Source organism: Nannospalax galili, unplaced genomic scaffold (genome assembly GCF_000622305.1).
Source record: "Nannospalax galili isolate Female #2095 unplaced genomic scaffold, S.galili_v1.0 scaffold593, whole genome shotgun sequence".
Classification (NCBI taxonomy): Eukaryota; Metazoa; Chordata; class Mammalia; order Rodentia; family Spalacidae; genus Nannospalax; species Nannospalax galili.
Window position 1 is genome coordinate 321,585 of NW_008332686.1, and position 21,857 is coordinate 343,441.

At 35.8% G+C, this 21,857-nt stretch overlaps 1 protein-coding gene and 1 pseudogene across 1 annotated transcript; both read left to right on the plus strand.

The window, feature by feature from the left end:
- Positions 1–8,670: 8,670 nt before the first annotated feature.
- Positions 8,671–9,583, plus strand: LOC103729596 (annotated as a pseudogene).
- Positions 9,584–20,084: 10,501 nt separating this feature from the next.
- LOC103729598 (olfactory receptor 4C16-like) lies at positions 20,085–21,014 on the plus strand. Its single transcript, XM_008827673.1, has one exon. It carries the CDS (start codon positions 20,085–20,087, stop codon positions 21,012–21,014), a length of 930 nt encoding a protein of 309 aa, XP_008825895.1.
- Positions 21,015–21,857: the final 843 nt, after the last annotated feature.

A 21,857-nucleotide genomic window follows, 5' to 3' on the forward strand; every position in this document is an offset into this window, starting at 1 on the left:
GCCATTGCGTGCTCAGTTTGTTGCTGTGGAGTTTGGAACAGTTATGCTGAAAGAGTTGTAGATGATGGAGGCCTGGCTTGTGATGCTTCAAAGTATCATAAAGATCATCGGGGCTGTTTGTGTGACATTTTGAATTGAGACTCTTTGGTTTCTGATTGGCAGTGAGTGAGGAATCAGCTGTTATTAAGAAGAACAGAACCTTTGCTTTACTGGAACAATTTGATGCTATTTAGCTAGAGCTGAAAAATCAACTATGAGTAACAAAAGACCAGCATCATTTGACACAATCTTCTGGGATTATCATAAAGATCATCGGGGCTGTTTGTGTGACATTTTGAATTGAGACTCTTTGGTTTCTGATTGGCAGTGAGTGAGGAATCAGCTGTTATTAAGAAGAACAGAACCTTTGCTTTACTGGAACAATTTGATGCTATTTAGCTAGAGCTGAAAAATCAACTATGAGTAACAAAAGACCAGCATCATTTGACACAATCTTCTGGGATTAATTTTCTCAGGGTCAGCAATTAGAAGTTATGGTCCAGAGGGGCCCCAAACATCCATCTCAAACTGGAAGCAGAATGTGGTAATGTGTAATAGCCTCCTTTATAGTTCTGGTGTTGAAAACATGAAGGGGTCACAGCAGCTGAGGCTTGCCACCCTGATAGGCCAAGAAAGGCCATTCATCAAAGTGCAGCCTCAGTTGCAGAATCCGAGTTTTTGCATGCCAAGGTGCCAGGAAAGCCCACTTGTGAAGATACAGCCTCAGTTTCAATGGAGACCCTAGCTTTTGGAGATGCCAGGACCATGGGATGACTACCTAGGAGAGCAGCAGCAGTGAAATGGAGAAGGCCTGGGTCTTCAAGATGAAGTGTGTGTTTTGTAGATGGCAGAGCCATAGAAGTGGAGCTTCCTGAACCCTTTGGAATCCTGAAGCTCGTGAGTGAATCCCAGATATCCAGCCTTGAGCTACTTTGCTAGACTTTGGTTTTGCTTGTGTGCCTAATTCTTCCCTTTTGAAATAAAACAGTACTTGTTTTCAATTTCACAGGAGCCCACAATTGAGACACTTTTAAAAGAGAATTATGCTTTTAAAGTGAGTTTTATTAAGGACTGTGGGATTTTTAGAGTTGTAGTGTTTTGTGTTGTGATATTAACATCATACCTTGGAGATAAGAAATGGAATGCTTGTGGTTTCATATGGTTGTGTTTATGTGTCAAGTTGACCAGGGGTCAATTGTGCTAGATGGATTTAGTTGTCAACTTGACATGTCTGGGTAGAAGGAGCCTCAATAGGGGAATTTCCTCCAAAGGAATGACCTGTGGCCATATCTGTGGAGCATTTTCTTGATTATCAAATGATGTTGGGAGGGTCCATCCTACTGTTGGTGGTGCCACCCATGGGCAGGAGGTCCTTACAGGGCTTATACTGAGCTCAATATTGTATAATTGTATTAATTCAACAGTGAACCTAAAAATTTTATAGCCACCTTTGAAAGAGATGTGTCTTTGCTCTGGAAACTGTTAATGAGTATGTTAAAGTTTTAATGAAATGCTTCTTCTAAAAAAAAAGAATAATGATAATATTAAAAAAGGAAAGCAGGCTTAGCACCGGCCCGGAGAGTAAGCCAGTAAGCATCATTCCTCCATGGTCTGTGCACCAGGTTCTTGTCCCAAGTTCCTGGGTTGGCTTCCCTTGATGATAGACTGTGATTGCAAACCAAATAAACTCCTCTTCTGGTTGGTATTGGTCAGAATGTTTTGTCACAACAATTGAAAAGAAACTAGAATAAATGTTTTTCTTGTTTCCAAGGTAGAGGAGGATGAAAGAAGGATGAAATGAAAACATCTAAGGAAACTCTATGTTCTGAATAGTGGTGATTAAGTGGGAGGAAGGGAAGTTCCCTACCTAAGTAAGACTGTTGTCATCACAGGGCAACAGTCTAGGTTTCCTTTGTACTTGCTTCATCCAGGATTTGACTCCACAGTCTCTTGTATTCTGTATTTATAGGCCAAATTCAACCATCTCCAATATATGGAGCCCTAGTTCCCCTTATCTTTTCTCTTGTAGATGCCAGACTTCTTGTTTTTGATTTCCATCCAAGTTTGAAGTAATATCAAAACTTGTTTATTGCTCTTTCACGAGATTAAAAAGTACCAATAAAATTTTAAAACACCCTAAATCACTACTCATTTGAATAATGTTAAGAATTTCAGTCATCTTCATTAAATGATAAAATACTAGCCAATGTCTGGCAGGAAATGTGGCTATAAAGGTATTTGGTAATCAAATTATATGTGTATATGCATATCATGTCAAAGCCTGCCAATGTCATTACTTAGGAGATAGCATATATTTATTGTCTTATAAATGGAAAGTAAATAAAGGGTAGATTTAAGATGTTCTAGTGGAGATAGGAGGAATAATTCTACATATTGAAATCTTAAACAAAAGAATGTTAACTTGAAACAATCACAGGAAGTGAAAAGGAGGGGTAAAAAGGGAAACCAAAAAATTCTAAGAATAATAGGAGAGAATTTCCATTGACATGTGGATATGAGCTGTATGTGAATACTTGAGAATGTAAAGGTGGGCCAAAGTATTTCCTAGATTTCTGAAAGTGCTATCATAGGTGCCATTACCACTGTAAATTTTATTTTTTGTCTTTATTTGAGATATTCTTGCTATGTAGTTCTGGCTGGAGTTGAACTCAATGTGAAGACTAAGCTGGGCCTAAGCTGACAGCAATCCTCCTGCCTCAGTCTCCTGAGTGCTGGATGTTTACAGACATGTGTCACTATGTCAGACTATTATTGCTGGTTACAATTCTAAGATGTAGTACAAATAGAAAAAAATGTGTAATAGAGAGATTAATAAAACTGTGCAACTTTGGTTGCACAGATTAGGCCACATTCTTTCTGATAAAGTTGAAAAGCAATTGTGTAGAGAAAAGATATTTTAACAAATAGTACTGGAGTGATTCCATACATGTATATAAAAATGAAATTTTATCATATTTTAGAAAAAATACTTTAGAATAAAATGTTGAGCATAAACCTAAATATACTCCCCTATATTTGAGGCAGTAATTTACTAATATGCTCCCCAACATGCTAGGCCAGTGCTATAACACTGAACTAGACTCCAGCCCACATTTATTAACAAACTAGAAAGTTAAAAGGTTATCATTTTAATATCTATCAAGTCCATACAAATGTATCTCTACCTCTGCTTAACTTCATTTACCCAGAACTAGATCTAGATATGTTGTTATCTGTTGTAATGCAAAATTCTCCCTTGGAGACCCATACAAGTTCTCTGGGCTCCCAGGCCTATGTAGTCCTAATGCCGACCTAACCTATACCAAGTGTTGCATTTGTATTTTTTTTTTTTTTGTATAAAGTTTATGATGTCCAAAAGAGAGCTACTTACAAAGGCATACATTTATGGGCTCTTTCTCTTACATGTAGCCTGAGGTTTTGGAGCTTTGGGGGACTTTTCCCTCTCTTCCTGGCTTCCTCAGCATCTGTCCTTAGACCCTCCCCCTCTTGGGGTTCAGTGCTCAATCTCTCAGAGGGCACGCCTACCCAACATCTGTTATACTCTATTTTTGAGTAAGTTCAAGTCTTTAAATCCATTTTTAAGGTTCTTAGAATAATTTTAACTTTATTACATGAAAGAAAATAGTTGTTAAATATTACATATAACAATATAATTCATCAATTATCAATTATTAAATTTATTGTCAATATTAATTTTATTGGTGATTTCATTTATGTTCCTTCTGAATTATGTCCAATTGCTAATCAATATTTAAGGATGGATAGCAGGTGTGGTGGCACAGGCCTTTAATCCCAGCCCTCAGGACCCACAGTCAACATGTGGAGCAGACTTCTAGGCAGACCAGAACTAGGGAGACCCTGTCAAAAAAATAAAAAATATTTAAGGATGGAATACTGACTTTTCCACTGTGAAGCTGAATGTATTTTTTTCTAAATGCAGGCTTATATAATGTTTTATATATCTTGAGGCTATATTTTTAAACAAATATATCAACAAGGGTTGTACAGCAAATCGACCAATGTCTAAAACAGAAATTTGAATGACTGAAATGAGAAGTTTCAAGACATGAACAGATATGGGAAATCTACAAGAGGTGTGTGAAGCTTTGAGTTTAATGAGTAAAATGTATCATATGGAGGTTATTCAGAAAGCATGAGAAAAGTGGAAAAGAGGATTATAAAATTATAGTAAGAAGTGACCTTGTGGAAGGATCTTGTACAATTTGCATATTCTGTTCCTTCTATAAACACTTTCCTTCCCCTGTCACAAAAGGAAAAAAGGGGATAAAGAAAGACAAAAAAGACATAAATGAAAATAAGGACAAGTAGATTATGCATTGTAGAATTTTCCCACTTTTAATATTTAGACTAATGCTAGTGAATATCTATTGACTCAAAAATTTTTACATGGCTTCTAAATTTCCAGTGGGCATAATTAAAAAATGAGGAAGTATTTTCAAACTATAATAAAGACAATGATTCTGAGGATAATATTGATATGAATAATATTATGATAAAGTCCAAGTACACTGAAAATTTTCATAAGTAAACCAATATTTATTAAATTTATTAAACATATTTATTAATTATGTCAACAGCAGCCATTTGAGTATTTAAGGAAATATTTCTGGAAAATAAATGAGAAGAAGAATTACAGTTCTTTATCAGCACAATAGCATTACAGAAACAATGAATCATATACACAATAATCCAAACAGATTAACAAAAGAAAGCTTTACACACACCTATGTGACCACTGGATAGAGTTGTCTTTATTTTCATAGTAAAAACTAAAAATCACCTATTAAAAATGCCCGAGACTTTTTCCCTTGAGTCTTCTATGTCTCTTAGTGCAAAATGAATCCTTTTAATGCTATTTTGGTTTGAAGATCATGGGAGAGACAGGAGCTTCCCACATTGTCACAGAAAAATTAGATGAACCATCGTGAAGGACCACTCTGACATTCCAGAGAACTGTGAATTCTGGCAGAAGTAAGAGTTAGGATCAGTGTCTGTGTAGCTATATTTTTATTTAGAACAAAACCTTTGGGATATTGAATGAATTTAACATAAAATTTGATTTTAGTAAATACCGCTTATAAGTTTAGCTTCTGAAATATTTTTCTTGTGATTATTTTCAAGAAAATAACATTTAAAGAAAATTAAATGATTAGTTGAATTGGTTTGGCAGCCAAGGTTTTAGCTCTCTATTATTTAAGTATGAGCTTCAGAAATATACAAACATGGTTAGGTTGCTGAGCTCCCTTTTTGCACATGTGCAGTCTTGTTTACAGCATCCTTGTTTGAAAAACAGATGGAAAAACAGTGAAATATGTCTCACTGCATTATGACAAGGTTGAAATAGTGTATGTAATGAAAAGTATTTAGTACCATGCCCAGAACATATCTCTGCTAAATATGTAGCATATAGATATTTTACTGATTATGTGCTGCTATTATGTATGTGTGTGTTTGTGTGTGTGTATGTGTGTGTTAAAGAGAGAGATTTAGATTGTAAGACAAGAAGAAACAAAGGGAACAAGAGAATGCTTGTGACATGAAAGGGAACAAAGGGACTATTAGATGAAAAGGGAAACCCACAGATTAATAATTCATCAGGAAGTGTTGTGGCCAGAGACAGCAGGAGAAAAGGATTACCCAAATCCATGCATAAAAATGACACTCATGGAAATCAGCATTCATACTTCTGTGCTTTAGATGGCAGTCTCAACATGATAAGGAAATCCATTCTCCTGATAGCACAGTCAGAAGCATATTTGGTGCCATGACTTCCCATCCAGGATGGACGGTATCCTCAAAGCTTGAGCTACAGTAAGCCTTTATTGTTCTTTCCTTCCTTCCTTCTGAAACAGGGAGAAAGGGTCCCGTAGAGGGTTCTAGGACTCATTCGTTAAAAAAAAAAAAAAATTAAGAATGGACCCAAATTGAAGCTTTTACAGTTTTTACAATTTTATTAGACTCTTAAAGAAAAATCCTCGGGGCAGGCAAGATGGTAATCTTGGCAGCTGCCTTGAGGAGGTGAATGGTGGGAAGAAGGAAAGAAAGCCGTGAAACCACACAGGTTTAGCACCTGTGTAAGAGATCAGATACATGGCTGAGTGGCAGCCACACAGCTGAGAGAAGAAAGCTTTAGAGAAAAGGAAAGAATACAGGATGCTAGGGGCAGCCCAAAGCCTTAAAGAAAATATGTTTAGTGAGAAAGGCATGAAGAAGAAAATGAGAAATCGTGCCATTCTGAATGATTCGGAAAGGTGGACAGACTTCCATCTGTGAGAGCTGTGGCTAATCAGAAGTTCTACAGAGTTCTGCACTACAAGGCGGGATTCCAGGCAGGAAAAATTCGTTACCTGGTAATGCACCAGGTATTCCGCTTAACTACTTAATATAACTTAAGGTGAACCTGCCTTCCTAGGATTGGTTCTGTCACCGGTTGATTGAACAGTGAGACTGGAAAGTGGGTCTTCCAACAGATAGAATAGGGATTTTATAGTCTTGACCAGTTGAATTTATGGGGCTTTTTGCTACTTTAACTCCCTTTGTTCCTTCCTTCGTTCCTTCCTACCTTCTTCTTTTGTTTTCCATTCTTTACTTCCTTCTTCTCTTCCTTTCTTTGTGAAACTAATTTTAAAAATGGATTTAGGATAAATTCAAACCTGTGGATATTTCAATATGATGTGGCCTCTTCACTCGTATTTTAGTAGAGATTCTATGGAATGTCTTTGTAGGATCTTTGTCATTACTCTTTGCATCTGCTGTAGATGAAACTCGCTTACTGCAAGCGGGAGAGCCATGCACCTTCATGTGAAAAGTCATGTTTGTATAAACATCTAGAGAAATATTTCTAACCCAGATTTGTACATTTTATAATTTTGCTTTTGGTTTCCATACAGTTCTGTTTAAATATTTTAAAGAGAAATCATAAATAAATTTTATTTACTCTTCAGTTCACATATTTTTCCATATAATTTGAATCTGGAATCAACTTTTACTAATGTCAATGTTTTCTTTGTGTACTTGCTACTTGTTTAATTTAAGCTCTCAAACCTATGTCCTTGAGGGAAGAGTACAAATTCAAGAGAAGCTGAGCTCTTAAACAGGCAATTTTCATATTTCTTTAACATTCTTGGTCCTCTCCAAAATGTTCTCGAGGGTAGGGTCCTTTTACAGATTTGACAGGCATTTTACATCATCCATACTTGAAATCATTTTGCTTTTGGAAGAAGGGAAGTTGACTGAGTAGCTTTACTTCCTCATACCAGTTGAAGAAAGAGGGTCAATGCTGATGAATTACTCAGCTGTAGAGAAAAAGAAAATCACAGCATCTCAGCTGAGTGGTTATTTCTTGCTCCTGAGGGGGATCTGCCCTTACCAGTTCCACTGAAGGAACAGGTTCATAGAAATCCATCCTTTAGACAAAACCAAGGAGGAGTTTCATATATTGTTAAAAGGTGATGCATTCAGTGTATTCCCTCTAGGCTCCAAAGGGCCACCATCAACATGGCTGTAGGGTTCTCTCTGCAGCATTACACAAGCAGTCTAGTCCTTAAGAATCACACTACTTCTTTCAGCATGTCACTGGGAAATGAATAGCTCTCTGAACTACTAACATAAAGCAGCTGGCTCTAAAATGTGTCTTTAGAATTAATAAAACAAAACTTCTAAAGTATTTTTTTTTTTATTTTGAGTAGATTCAGTGACTATGGGTATCATGCTACAATTCAAAATGTGAATATCAAATATAATAATATCAGACAATTCACATATTTATTAACTCAGACACAGCATCTTTTAATACATATTTTTCACTAATATAAAAATCAGCCTATATTTAAAAGCCACCAATAGTTGCTTCAAATTCTTTATTTCTAAACTCTTTACATTGTGAACTTTGCTCAAATTTGCCAAAGAGAATCGTGGAAATTATTGCCAGCTACTTCAGGCTGTTCCATTGATATAATTAAGAGCATGGCACTTTTTCAAGAAGGAATGATAATTCCACTTAATGTATGAAATGCCACTTGTGAGATCAAGATTTCAGAAAAATATGTGTGGAATACAGGAAAGAGGATTCCTTGATTTTATGCAGTTAGAAATTAATAGTGTGCAATGTGATGTAATCCTCATATTTACAGGGATAGAAAACAGTTGGAATAATCCCTGGTATTCGAAGATGTGGCAGAGATGTTGAGAGAATGGAATGAGGGAAGAAATACAGCTCATATCTGAGACCTGCCACAGGATACTTTCATGATTTTCTGTAAATAGCACCTCATTTATATTTATTCACATGTAAAATGAATATGTTAATAGTACCCCTTGAGTATTTATGAGTTAACTAGTACAAGATATTTATGAAATTTCTAGGCATAAGATATTTCTTATTATTAAATATTAGTAGTGATATTTAATTAAACATCATAAAAGATACCTTTTTCTTAAAAATGTTTAATCAAATTGTATAATAAATCAAATATGCTATATTATAAATCTTTTCGAAACTGAAAAGAAGCTAGCACATTTGTATCATTTTAAAAAATAATTTTAAATGAATAAAATTTCTACTGTGTATTGTGGACTCATCTTGAATCCATGGAAAGTCATAAAAATGTCACAGAGTTTGTATTTAATGGGCTTTGGGAAAACAGGCGAATAGAGCTGATCTTCTTCCTCTTGTTCCTGCTTTGTTACCTGGCAGTTTTAGTGGGGAATGCCGTCATTCTAATCACGATCACCTGCAGTCACCTAATGGAACAGCCGATGTATTACTTTCTGTGACACCTTTCCCACATGGACCTCTGCTACACCTCAACCGTGGTTCCTAGGGACTTGGCTGCAATAATAAAAACGATTTCGTATAATCAATTCATGACCCAGCTCTTCACTGCCCACTGGCTGGCAGGTGTGGAAATCTTCATCCTGGTGTTCATGGCTTTGGACCATTACATCGCCATTGTCAAACCCCTGCATTACAGGATCATCATGAGCAGGAAGATGTGCCACCTGCTGATTGCCACGGCCTGGGGGGTGGGGTACTGGCACTCTATTACTTTGCTGCTCATGGTGCTCAGTCTGCCTTTCTGTGGTCCAACTGCATAGATCACTACCTGTGCGATGTCAAGCCTCTTCTGAAACTGGTCTGCAAAGATATTCGTGTTGTTAGCATTTTAGTGATCGCCAATTCTGGAATGGTGGTAGTTGATATCTTTCTTGTGCTTCTTACATACTAATTTTGTATAATCTCAGATCAAGATCATCTCCCGGGAGTTGCAAAGCTCTCTCGACCTGTTGCTCTCACATAATGGTAGTAGTTTTACTTTTTGTGCCCTATATTTATATCTATGTATTACCTACAGGACGTGAGACCAATGATAAGGAAATTTCTGTGTTTTACGTTGTGATCATCCCCATGCTGAATCCTCTCTTCTACACTCTGAGAAACACTGAGATGAAAAGCGCCCTGTGGAAGGTGTGGTCATACATGTCACTTTCGAAATTAAAGTAACTATAGAAATATTCCCTTGCTTTCAATCTGGTGAACTCAGTTCAGTTGTCGTTTGAAAAGTCACAGTATAAGCTATTTCTGTGAATTTACATGTCTTAAGAAGCAACTTACTTAGCTTGCAAAATAGACTATAAATTGTTGAAGTTGTGTCAGCTGTGTTCAGGTCTATAAGAATATTATGAAAATCTCCTTCAGAAGCTCAGATCCCCAGCTCTGTTTTAACTCCTTTGCACAGTACTCCATTAGGATGGGGAAGACCCTAGATAACACCCCCAAAACTGAAAGAAAAAAGATAATGAAGCACATCTTTTGTCATGAAAATTCTGTCTTGTAAAATTACATGAAATCCTATTTTCTTGAAAATATAAACAATCCAAACTTTGTACTTTCCGGTTTTTATACTTCTTGTATTTTTATTTTTTTCTTCATTGAATATATTTATTGTACATGACACTGGGTTGCATAAGAACCTTTTTTCTCTCTACAGAATGAGTAGGTATGGTGCTAAGTGGATAGGCATGGTGCTAGGGAGCTCTGGGGGACAGAGTGCATTTGTAGGTTTTCATCTCTGTTCTTTCTGGACTGCATTAATTATGTGACTCTCTAGTTTTGTGGTCTAGTTTGTGATGTATTATGTTTTATAGACAGAAGACCATGTAGTTCATGCATACACAGTTTAGCTGGGTACATTTTGTGATAGTGTGTAATGTTATGTATTTTTTATCATCTCCTAACTCTTTTCCTGTGATGCCCTTTATGGGGATGTACTGTAAAGTCTCCTCACACAGAGCATTATTCCTTCATCAATTCAGCTACCATTTCGTGGTTACTAGATTTGAGAATTTGTGTCTAACAGATAATTATGTAACTGAAACTTTCTTCTTCAGGAAGATTCTGGTTACCCATCAACAGGGCAAAAAAATTTCAAATACCTTCTTACTTCTTATTTTTCTATTCCTTGGAATATTTGCTATCTTTTAAATAATCCTGCATTTGAGAGTTGTTCTTCTTAAAAATTATTCCACACTTTGAGCCTGGTAATTAGTATATCATTTTCACATAAAACATATATTTATTGTATTTTCTTCCTTAGAAATAATTCTTGAACAAATTAAGGGATTAATAAGCACATAGAATGACAATCAAAGATGCAGTTTTGTCATAGTGTTTATGTGCCTTTTAAATCAGTATTTTAAGCATACTCAAGCTGTATTATACCATTGAGTTATACCCACAAACCCTATTTTTTTTCACTTTTTCACACTATGTTTTATACTTCCAAATTCTAGATTATTCTCTGGTGTCATTAAAATTCATTCACTATGATGCATTTTCAGAAAGATGAAAATAATCAGCAAATGTCTTCACGTATCCGTGAATTAGAGAATGAAATCCAGTCTACTGTCAGTCTTTTGTAAACTCTTTCTGGTTAGTTATTTTCTGCATTCGTAGGGGGTATACTTTTCCTATGTATTGTATAACCATTTCCCCAATGAGTTTACAATTTCAGCTCAGTGTTCTGTTTTCTATCATCATCATCATCATCATAATCATCATCATCATTATTATTATTATATTAAATTTCTATTTAGACTCTTGTCTTGGTTGGTCATATTTCCAGAATTCATTCTATGCGTAATGTCCCTTAATGAGCTATCTCTGTCTAATAATCATATAGTAATTGTGGAGGGGGGTATTTTAGAGGCAACAGTGTTATCTTTGATGTAATGCACTTCTCTTCACATTTCAACTCAGTTATTTTCACACTTATAAGTCAGTCTCCCATCCCATAAATCTGTGCAAAAATTAATAATATCCAAGAATTTTTTTGTCTTCTTCAAAATAAAATTAGCTCTGTGTCATTATTTATTCATCTAGTGTATCTTCCCCTGGAATACTGGAATTTAATTTTGAGAAGGGTCTCCTTGTAACCCCAGCTGGCCTGAAATTCAATATGTAGAAAAGTTTGCCTTCAGTCTTACAGAGATCCACCTATCTCTCTTTCTCAAATACTGGGATTAAAGGTGTGCATCACCACACCCAGCTGAATATTTGGAATTTAAATGATGAAACATGGTGTGTTTTTATGTGCTTATATGTCCATTAACATGATGAGTGTTTTCATTTGTTTATGGTGGGACAGTCTTTGAGAACTTAGATGATGAGTCACAGGGTTGTCTATACTATTAGAAAGAAGAGTATACAGTAAAACAAAAAATGTATTATACCTTGCTTTCTTTTCTCAAGTGCCCACAAAGTTTTAGAGGGTAATATGATAATATTAGGTAAGAAGACCGTGAAAAGCTCTTACTGAACAGAGATTCACATTCTGCTTCTCATGTCCATCATAAAATTTAATTTCTATTAAATTCTTTTTTAATATTTTTTATTTCTTTATGCTAATGGTGCTGTGATCAATCCATAGAAGCATTGTTTAGCTTCTTTTGTTGTGATGTCACCAGAGCAACATCTGTTTTATGATAGCCAATGTTCATACCCTAAAATAGCTATAACCCAGCACTCCATCTCTTTCCTCTAGCTCTTACATTTCCCTTCTCTTCCAGGACATTTCCTGAACTTTAAAAGGAGTGTATATGGTCCTTTTCAGAACTCTGGGCTGTCATACCCAGAGCAGCACTCACTTATTTGCAGTCCTTTGATTAGTTGTGGATCTACCTATCACCCATTTTTAAAAAATATTTCTATCTACAAGACTAAATACAGCAGAAATCAAAGGGCATGAATTCAAAAATACAGAAGGGATTTGACATGCCCTTCACATCTTTTTAACAAATAATAGCAATAGCCCCCTTGCTAGGCCCTGTGACATTCCCAGACATGTTTATTCATTTACTGTCTTGGCTGATAATACCAGGATTTAGGCCTCATGTGGAACAGGCCCAAAATCTTGTCAGAAAATTATTTGCTGCACCCATAAGAGTTATGCCACTATTTTACTAGTGTGCACAGGTGGCCTTGCATGTTGATGGAATGAAATAAATGTCATGTACAAATAGTTAAACAAGACCACAAGTGACAAATTCTTCGCCTGAAGCCTGCATAACAACTTACGGTACTATGAATGCTAGTCAATAGTGAGCAAATACTTACCTAGTCACATCTTGTTTTCCCTTGTGTTATACAACCAAGGTTTGTAATATCTTCACCCATATACATCTAGTGTACTATTGGTATCAATGAAATAGCCTCTAATATGAGAACATGAGATTTCAAGGCCTCCTTGGTCAATCAATAGGATGACCCCATTCCTAAGCATGCTCATTTAAGGAGTGCATTCTTGAGTATGATTAGTCTAAAGTTATAATTTAAAAAATATAAGTAGTCGACAAAGATTTAGGCATGCCTAGCTCAAGTCTTGTAGTGTGTCTTTAAAAAGTACAAGTGTTGACAGAACTCCTCTGAGCATGCTCAGCCTGTAGCATCAGATTTTTGCTTGAAGTAAAAGAGAAGGAAACTTGGAGTCTGGTCCTGAGGGTACCTGCCTTGCTTAGCCACTAACATTTACTATAGATAAGTTAAAAGAAAATCAATCCGTATGTTTTGACAGCAAACTAAGTTCTTAAAAGCAAGATGTGATGGTGTATGCCTTTAATCTCAGTAATTTGGGGGCAGAAGCAGGAGGATCTCTGTGAGATCTATGACAACAAGGTCTACATAGTGAGCTTCAAGCCATCTGGGGCTACATGGAGACCCTGTCTCAACAACAACAACAACAACAACAAAAATAGAACATAAATGAAATTCTTAATCATGTTTTTGATTCTCATAAAAGTATAGTTGTACAGCTAGGAAACGAGCAAAGTTGAATTCAAGCACAATATACACATAGGCTTTAGCATTCTTAATTCCTTTTAATATTCATATTTAAAGTATCTATCAAAAGAATACCATGTGCATATAGGTAGTCTTCATAGTAAATTTTATTAGTTGGGTCAGAATTCCCATTCTCATCTGGTAAAAGACTTACTCAGACTCCAGGGTGAAAAGCTCTTTTTCCTTCCAATGCCTCCTTAATTTTCCTGGTGTTTTCTTTCTTTTTTTTTTTTTAAATCATGTTTTGGATATTAACAACATATCTCTGCCATCTACCTCTTTGTGAAATAGTTTTCAGGCTTTAAGGTCTTGAGATTTCCACAAATATAGTATCTAATTTACATATGCCCCCTGAACCCCAGGAACTCCAACATTATACAAGTCCTGTCAACCTTGCCTTTGAGTAACCCAAAGAAACCCTTCTTGGGTTTAGTACTTTCCAAACATGATTTTCACTCAGATTCATCAATGTTCTCATCCTTATAAAGCTACCTCTGTACCATAGGGTAAAGAAAGGCAATAAGAATCCTTATGTTTCCTTCATTTCCAAAACAATGCTTTCACTGAACAAATGACGTATGTGGATTTCGTTCAGGGGGCATATGAAAATCCATATAAGGATGACCCCATATCTGTGTGAGTGCTATTGAATTCCACCTCTTAAATCTGTAGCAAGAACAGTAAAAAATAACCCAGTAGCAGGGTTGAATATCATTGAAGATAGACACCTCTCGCATAGTTATCTTTCCATCACATCCTCCATGTCCTTGGCAATAAATTAATTTAGAAAAGGAGAAAGCATCATAATTGTCACTCCTAAAATTTAAAATAGACATTTTTAATCATCAGTAACCCCCTAAACAAACGGTTTGTGCAGTAGTTGATGACACTCTTGAGAAGGAAAGCATGGGGCTTCCCTGGCCCAGGTAAACCTGAAACACTTCTATGGTAAAGAGATCATCCTATTTTACAACCTCAGAAGAACAACATCAATATAGAGGGAGAAAAGAAATGTAATACACCTGAAGTCATGCTAAGGTGAGAGGAATGACTGTCTCCTGAATGAGAGTGGTGCTTAGGTACAGCAGAAGCCCTTTTCACTATGTGCTTGCTGATATACCTTCACTGATAAGCCTCTCTTGCTTCTCAGTTCTAACCCTAAGATGTTACATTTTCTCTTTCAGCTCTTTCCAGTCCGTTTTCTGTACTATGGCCAACATTCTGAACTACAAACCTTGATACTCTAGTCATTGTCCCTGAAGGCAAACCGTACCCCATGCAAGTGTCACAGAAATTTGCTACTGAGCCTGCCTGTTTTCTTGATTTCTAATTTAGCCTAATTTTATCTCTACTTATTAATTCGACAGGAAGCTGGAGTAACCATCAGCTTGCCTACTCTGTTTTTTTTTCTCTCTCAAGTTGCAATAAAATTGTCTTCGTATTTCCTTCCAAGTCCACTTTTAATTCTTTTATCTACAAGACTATGAACTTGAAAAAGGGACAATATATTTCCTACTGACAACATGGGTTAGTAAAATAAATTGATATATTCAATGCAAAACCTATCAAAATCCCCATGATGTTTTCCACAGAATTGGAAAAAAGCATCCTAAGATTTGTATAGATGCACAAAAGACCTCAGATAGCCAAAGCAACCCTGAGCACTAAGAGCAATGCTGGGGGTGTTACTATACCAGATTTTAAACTGTATTATAGAGCTACAGTCATAAAAACAACATGATTATGGCACAAAAACAGACCCATAGATCAATGGAACAAAATTGAAGATCCAAATATGAGTACATGCAATTTCAGCTACCTGATATATGACAAAGGGGCCAAGAACATTCACTGGAGGAAAGACAGCATGTTCAGCAAATGGTGCTGGCAAAACTGGATCTCTATCTGTAGAAGAATGAAACTAAATCCACATCTTTCACCTTCCACAAAAGTCAATTCCAAATGGATCAAAGAACTCCATGTAAAGCCTGAAACTCTGAAATTGTTAGAAGAAAACATTGGGAAAAACCTATAAAATATAGGTGTAGGAAAGGATTTTCTAAACCTGACATCAAGGGCTCAGGAAACAAGGTCAAGAATCAACAAATGGGACCTCATTAAACTAAAAAGCTTCTGTACATCAAAGGAGGCAACCAGGGAAGTCAGTGAAAACCCACAGAATGGGAGAAATATTCACCAGTGACACAGCTGACAGAGGTTTAACATCCAGAATATATAATGAACTAAAAAAACAGAGAATCAAGAAAGGAAGTAACTCAATTAGAAAATGGGCTAAGGAGCTGAACAGAGTTCTGAAAAGAAGAAGTAAGGATGGCTAAGAAGCATCTTAAAAGATGTTCAACATCACTAGTAATTATTGAAATAATTCTTAAAATGTGAAATTCAGGATTCAATATTCATATTAATCCTTAGGTAAGTTGCTCCTAATCTCAGTTCTTGAAAGGAATTATCTGTAGTCCACTCAATAGGGCTTCTGGTTTCAGTGTACCACGTTGCCTTCCATGGATTTTATTTACAAATACATTGAAAGTACATTGTGGAAGTTAGCATGCTTTTTCCCCCTTTCATAGGAAGGGCTAGCTAAGGGCGTTAGTTAGAAGGAGGCAGTTATTCTGTACATGATCCAAATCCTCTTGTACTACTGACACTATCTCTTACTTCCCCTGTTCTCTAGTATCATCTTCACCGTCCATTCATTATTTTCCTTTTTATCCTCTAGCAGATTTGGTGCAAATGCAGATACCTCTTTACCATTGTTTCTAATTAATTCTCTTTGAATTCAGAATTAATTTAATATTGTTATAATCTAAATAGACAGTCAAAAGTAGATGTATTATGGCAAGTCTAAAGTTTTTGATTAGTAGAGGAAGATAAACTTTTTATGACGTTGTTGTCTAAGGTGCTAATGTCTCGTGTCACCTTGTGTTAGCACATTCCCTCTGGAGGGCAGGGATAACTTTTTCTCCACTATCCTATGGGAAACCTGCCGTGAAAAGAGGTTGGACAGGTGAGACTAAAGAAGAGTCTTCCAACAGGTAAGAGAGGAGATTGTATTTCTACTTTGTGAGCTCAGAGATGCATCACTACATTTTTAAAATGCTTGTGCAATGTATGTGATTAGATGATTAGAATGTTCCAATATTCTCTGGAAAAAGAATAGAAGAATTAACAAGGCACTGTATTTGGTATTTGCCAGTTTTGAGACAGGTTCTTCCTGTATCCCCAGCAGAACTGGAACTTGCTATGTAGATCAGGGTAGTCTCAATGTCACAAAAACCCACCTGCCTCTGCCTCGTGAGAGCTGAGTTTAAACATTTGCACCGCCATCCCTATCCATATCACTGTGATTTTAAAGGGTATACTGTTACATTAGGAAAAAATTGGAAGGAAATATGATCTTTATAGAAAAACATTCCTTTGAACATAAATTCTTTGTAAGAAATTGGTATGTGAAGAGCCATTATTGTTACATGGGGGAAGAAGAATGCATTTGATATATTAAACTTAGTGGCAAATTTCTTGAGATGCTGGAGTATAGAAACATTCTCAAAGGCTTTTCATGTAACGTGGCTAGATAATATTTACCAAGAGCTCTTTCATGTACCAACAACCTAGAAAACAATATGTCTAAATAAAATTTGGAGGAAAATTCAGGTGTGACTGGCATACACCTTTAATCCCAGCACTCTGCAGCAGAGACAGAAGGATCTCTCTGAGATTGAGGCCAACCTGGTCTACATAGTGAGTTCCAGGCTAGATGGAGCTACAGGAAGACCCTGTCTCAAAGCAACAACAAAAACAATAAAAAGAAATTGGAGAAAATATTAATAGGGAACAATGACCTTGACGGAACTTCTACAAAAAGTCTGCTTTCCTTTCAATGAATGACATCTGAGTGGACTATAGCATATTACATTACAGAATAATATTATTTGCATGCTTCTAAATGATATTATAACACTTTCACTTACAATGAATATACACTGGAGATTTACATCAAGGAGTTAACTATTTCTTAGAAAAAGTTCAGACCAAACATAACAGTAAGGATGCTTCAAATATATGTAATGGAGTTGAAAATTAATATAGGTAATAGTTTTGCCAAAATCTCCCTAAATATCTGCTTCTTCTCATTTGTGAGGCATTATTTTACGAAATCTTAGTCATCCACAATGTGCCTGATTTCTGTCTAGTAAGATACAGAAAGGATAATGAAAAATAATTTCCTGACCATCAGGCGAACTATATGCAGATAGTATGTGTAACAGATAGTGAGCTGTCTGGCAGCTTCTTGCATCTCAGCCCAGCCTGCTTTCCAGTGCATGGTTATCAGCAGTTGACAGGAATCCTGAGACTCGGTTGCATAGCTTGAGAGACTCCAATGATTGTTTGGTTCCCTCTTTAAGTTCTCAACACTAGGTCATTTGTGTTTCTTTTTGTTTTGAACAGTGTAGACAAACCTAAAGTTGTTCCATCTTGTTTGAAAAGCTGAGGTAAGTATTGTAATTGGAAGATGTGCTGTATTCTGGGGGTGTTTACAGGACATTGGGTTATCTTCAATACCTGATGTGAACCTCGTAAATTGCATTACCACTTCTTAAGAGGTGGGTATGAGTTTAGACATGATTCATGCATATGGACACCAAAATACTGTGGATCAGTGAAAGGAGAGATTGATAATGAAAAGATTCTCCTTCCATACCTGAAGGGTCAAGGATTCATGTCACAATTTTTAATGTTTCAAATAGCCGTTTTATAGGAATCAGCATCCCATGCAATATGATGCATTGTAGAGCATGACATTGTCTGTTCCAAAACAAGTAATTCACTAAATTATTTTGATCAATCTAAGTTTTGTTTCTGCTTCGACTTATGATTTTGTCTTAGTTTAATAAATTATGAACATAGCTGCCTTTACCCTACATTATAAATAAAATTAATCAGGTTACTGTCTTTATAAATAGAATGATATTAATAGTATGAAATTATAGTCATGTAATTCAATTTAACACTTTCTAAGTTTCTACATTATGGAGATAATTGAATTTGGATCTATGAGAAATATATTCCTGAGAATGAATGAATTTCCATGGTTCTAATAAAGAAACAGAAGCTAAAAGAAGAGCACATATCATTGCATTAAATCAATAATGTGTCAAATTATGAAAAGAGTATAGATGGGCTATAAAGCAGCATTTTAGTGAGCCTAAACATGTTTTATGAGGAATGATTATTTTGCATAAAATGTTCCATTATACCACATACATTAAAATATTTTTCACAAGTAAACTATTTCACATGTTCCTCTTCTCATTCATAAAATCATGAAGGTATTCTTTCCTTAGAGAGAAGCAAATCAAATTTTGTTTGTCAAAAAAAATAATTCATGTCCATGTACAGGAAGTTTCTTGGCAGCTAAGTATTGACATTTTTTAAATAAAACAGAAGGAAGTAGAAAAACCATCAGAGAAGACAGGAGAACATTGTTTAAGCTATTCCACAATATTTGGTAAAGGCAATTGTCATCAAGCTAATGAAATACTCACCTGATTTCTTATCTTAAAATTTTGCTTAAATGCATAAAGAAAATAACCTTGCTGTAAGCATAGACTTATAACAGGCAATGATAAACAACCAAACACACTGCTAAGCAAATGGGTAAAATTATGTAGTATTTAAGGGGAGTGATTTTTTTCAAATAATTTGGCCTCAAAAGACTATCATGTTTTCAAGTCAGTTGTTTCATGATATAGAAAACTTTTAAATAAGTAAGACATAAATCTTATTTTAGTAATTAAGATATCAGAACTCTTCTTCCTTATAGATTATGACATTTGCTGAAGATCATGTTTCAAATACTTATTGTACTTTTATTATTGCCACTTCAAAGCAACTTGGTTAGATATTTTCATAAAAGTTATTAACTCAATGGAATAAAGATATATTTCAAATTTGGTGATATGAAAAAATTACCAAGGAAGAAATAAAATATATATACAAAGGGAGTTTCATATTTCAAAGAAGGTTCTTCTCTGTCCACATATGTCATTTACAAAATAAAAAAGTATTTTAAAATATCAGCATTATTTTATAGATTGTTTTTCTTATTTTTTCAAGCTATAATACCTGAGAAAGAGTATAGTATATTATTAATTTGTATAAATATTTATAATAAATATGTAACATAAACATATAAAAGACATATTTTAAAGACTAGAAGAAGTAGTTAACATTTGTTTTTACATTACAGACTGCTTAGGACAGTAAAATATATTCTAAATGAAGGTATAAACACTATGTAAATCATAACTCCTCAAAATGTATTGATCATGAAGAAATAAGGTAAACAATAACGAAGAATTATATTTCACTTTAATTGACATGACAAAATTAATCAGAATCATGCTAAAGTGTGTTTGAAGAATGCTATGGGATGAGAGTAAATGCAACAGCTTTCTTGAAATTAATAATGAACTTAAAATTAAAGATCAAAGTGTTAGAGTAACTTTTTGATACACCAAAGGAGAATGTCTCCTATGAGAAATAATTTATTTTTGCTTAAAATGTCCCTTCATACCACTTGCTAAACCAATTCCTTGTTTTTTGCAGATCACCCATTTCACCTGCTCTTTTCATTCATGAAACGATGATGCTGAATAACAATGTGACTGAGTTCATTCTGCTTGGATTGACACAGGACCCTGTTAGGAAGACCGTAGTTTTTGCCTTTTTCTTACTTTTTTATATGGGGACGTTACTGGGCAACCTGCTGATTATTGTTACCATCAAGACCAGCCAGGCACTGGAGAGTCCAATGTACTTCTTCCTGTTTTACTTATCCTTGTCTGACACCTGCTTCTCTACTTCAATAGCCCCTAGAACAGTCGTGGATGCCCTAAGGAAGCAGGCCACTATCTCTTTCACTGAGTGTGTAATCCAAGTCTTCTCGTTGCATTTCTTTGGCTGCTTAGAAATCTTTATCCTCATCCTCATGGCTGTCGATCGCTATGTGGCCATCTGTAAACCCCTGCACTACATGACCATCATGAACCGTCGGGTCTGTGGTGTGCTGGTATTGGTGGCCTGGGTGGGATCCTGTGTCCATTCTTTAGTTCAGATTTTTCTGGCTTTGAGTTTGCCTTTCTGTGGTCCCAATGAGATTGATCACTACTTCTGTGACCTGCAGCCCTTGTTGAAACTTGCATGTTCAGACACCTACGTGATCAACCTGCTCCTGGTGTCCAATAGTGGGGCCATTTGTACAGTGAGTTTTGTCATGCTGATGGCTTCCTATGTGGTAATCCTGTATTTTCTGAGAAACCACAGTGCTGACGGGAGGAGGAAAGCCCTCTCCACTTGTGTCTCCCACATCATGGTCGTCATCTTGTTCTTTGTACCTTGCATATTCATATACACACGCCCTGCAACCACCTTTCCCATGGATAAGATGATATCAGTGTTTTATACAATTGGAACACCTCTGTTCAACCCTCTGATTTACACACTGAGGAATGCAGAGGTGAAAAATGCCATGAGAAAGCTGTGGAGCAAGAAATTAATCTCAGATGACATTTGATAAATCTAGTATGTATTGATTTTAATGTAGAAAATCTTTGCTTTCAGTTATCTACTTAGAATATTCTGTACTGAAAGAAAGCGTTAGTTTCTACCAGAAAACAAGCATTGAAAATGCATCTTCAAGCCGTGTGTGGTGGCGCACGCCTGTAGTCCCAGCCCTCCGGAGGTAGAGGCAGGCAGATCTCTGTGAGTTCAAGGCCAGCCTGGTCTACATAGTGAGTTCCAGGACAGCTGGGGCTACAGGGAGACCCTGCTTCAAAAAGACACACACACAAAAAGAAAATACGTCTTCAGGTAAATATCAAATTACATGCTTGTAAAGAAGAGGTTGTTGGAAGGTGCAAATATCTATGCAAGCCCAGTGTATTTAGTGTTGTTCCTCTTACTCTTAGGTCTCTGCAGCATGACTGTCACTCGAGGTTTTGATTTTATATTTTATTCTTCTCTATATTGACTTCTTTTAGTCTCTAGTGTACATATTAACTGTGCATTTGTATGCACACAATTTAAAACCAGAATCTGGTTTTAATCCAAGATTGTCTCCTTTTAAATAGTATTTTTCTTTCTGTTTGTGTTTATTCATGAATCTTCCATTTAGCTCCTCAATAAATGTGAAGTACTGACATATCGTTAGAAGTTTCACATTTAAAGGCACATTGTGTGTATATTTGTATGTATTGTTTAATATATATAAATACATGTGATACACACACTTCCTCTTCTCATGTTCCTATTCATTCTTAACAACCAGGAAAAATCTCAGTAATTTCAGTGTAAATGTATGTGCTTTATGAAGCTTTCTCTCTCTCTCTCTCTCTCTCTCTCTCTCTCTCTCTCTCTC

Bases quoted from the DNA above. Each gene is read 5' to 3' on its own strand.
- LOC103729598 (XM_008827673.1), top strand. From the start codon at position 20,085: ATGATGCTGAATAACAATGTGACTGAGTTCATTCTGCTTGGATTGACA.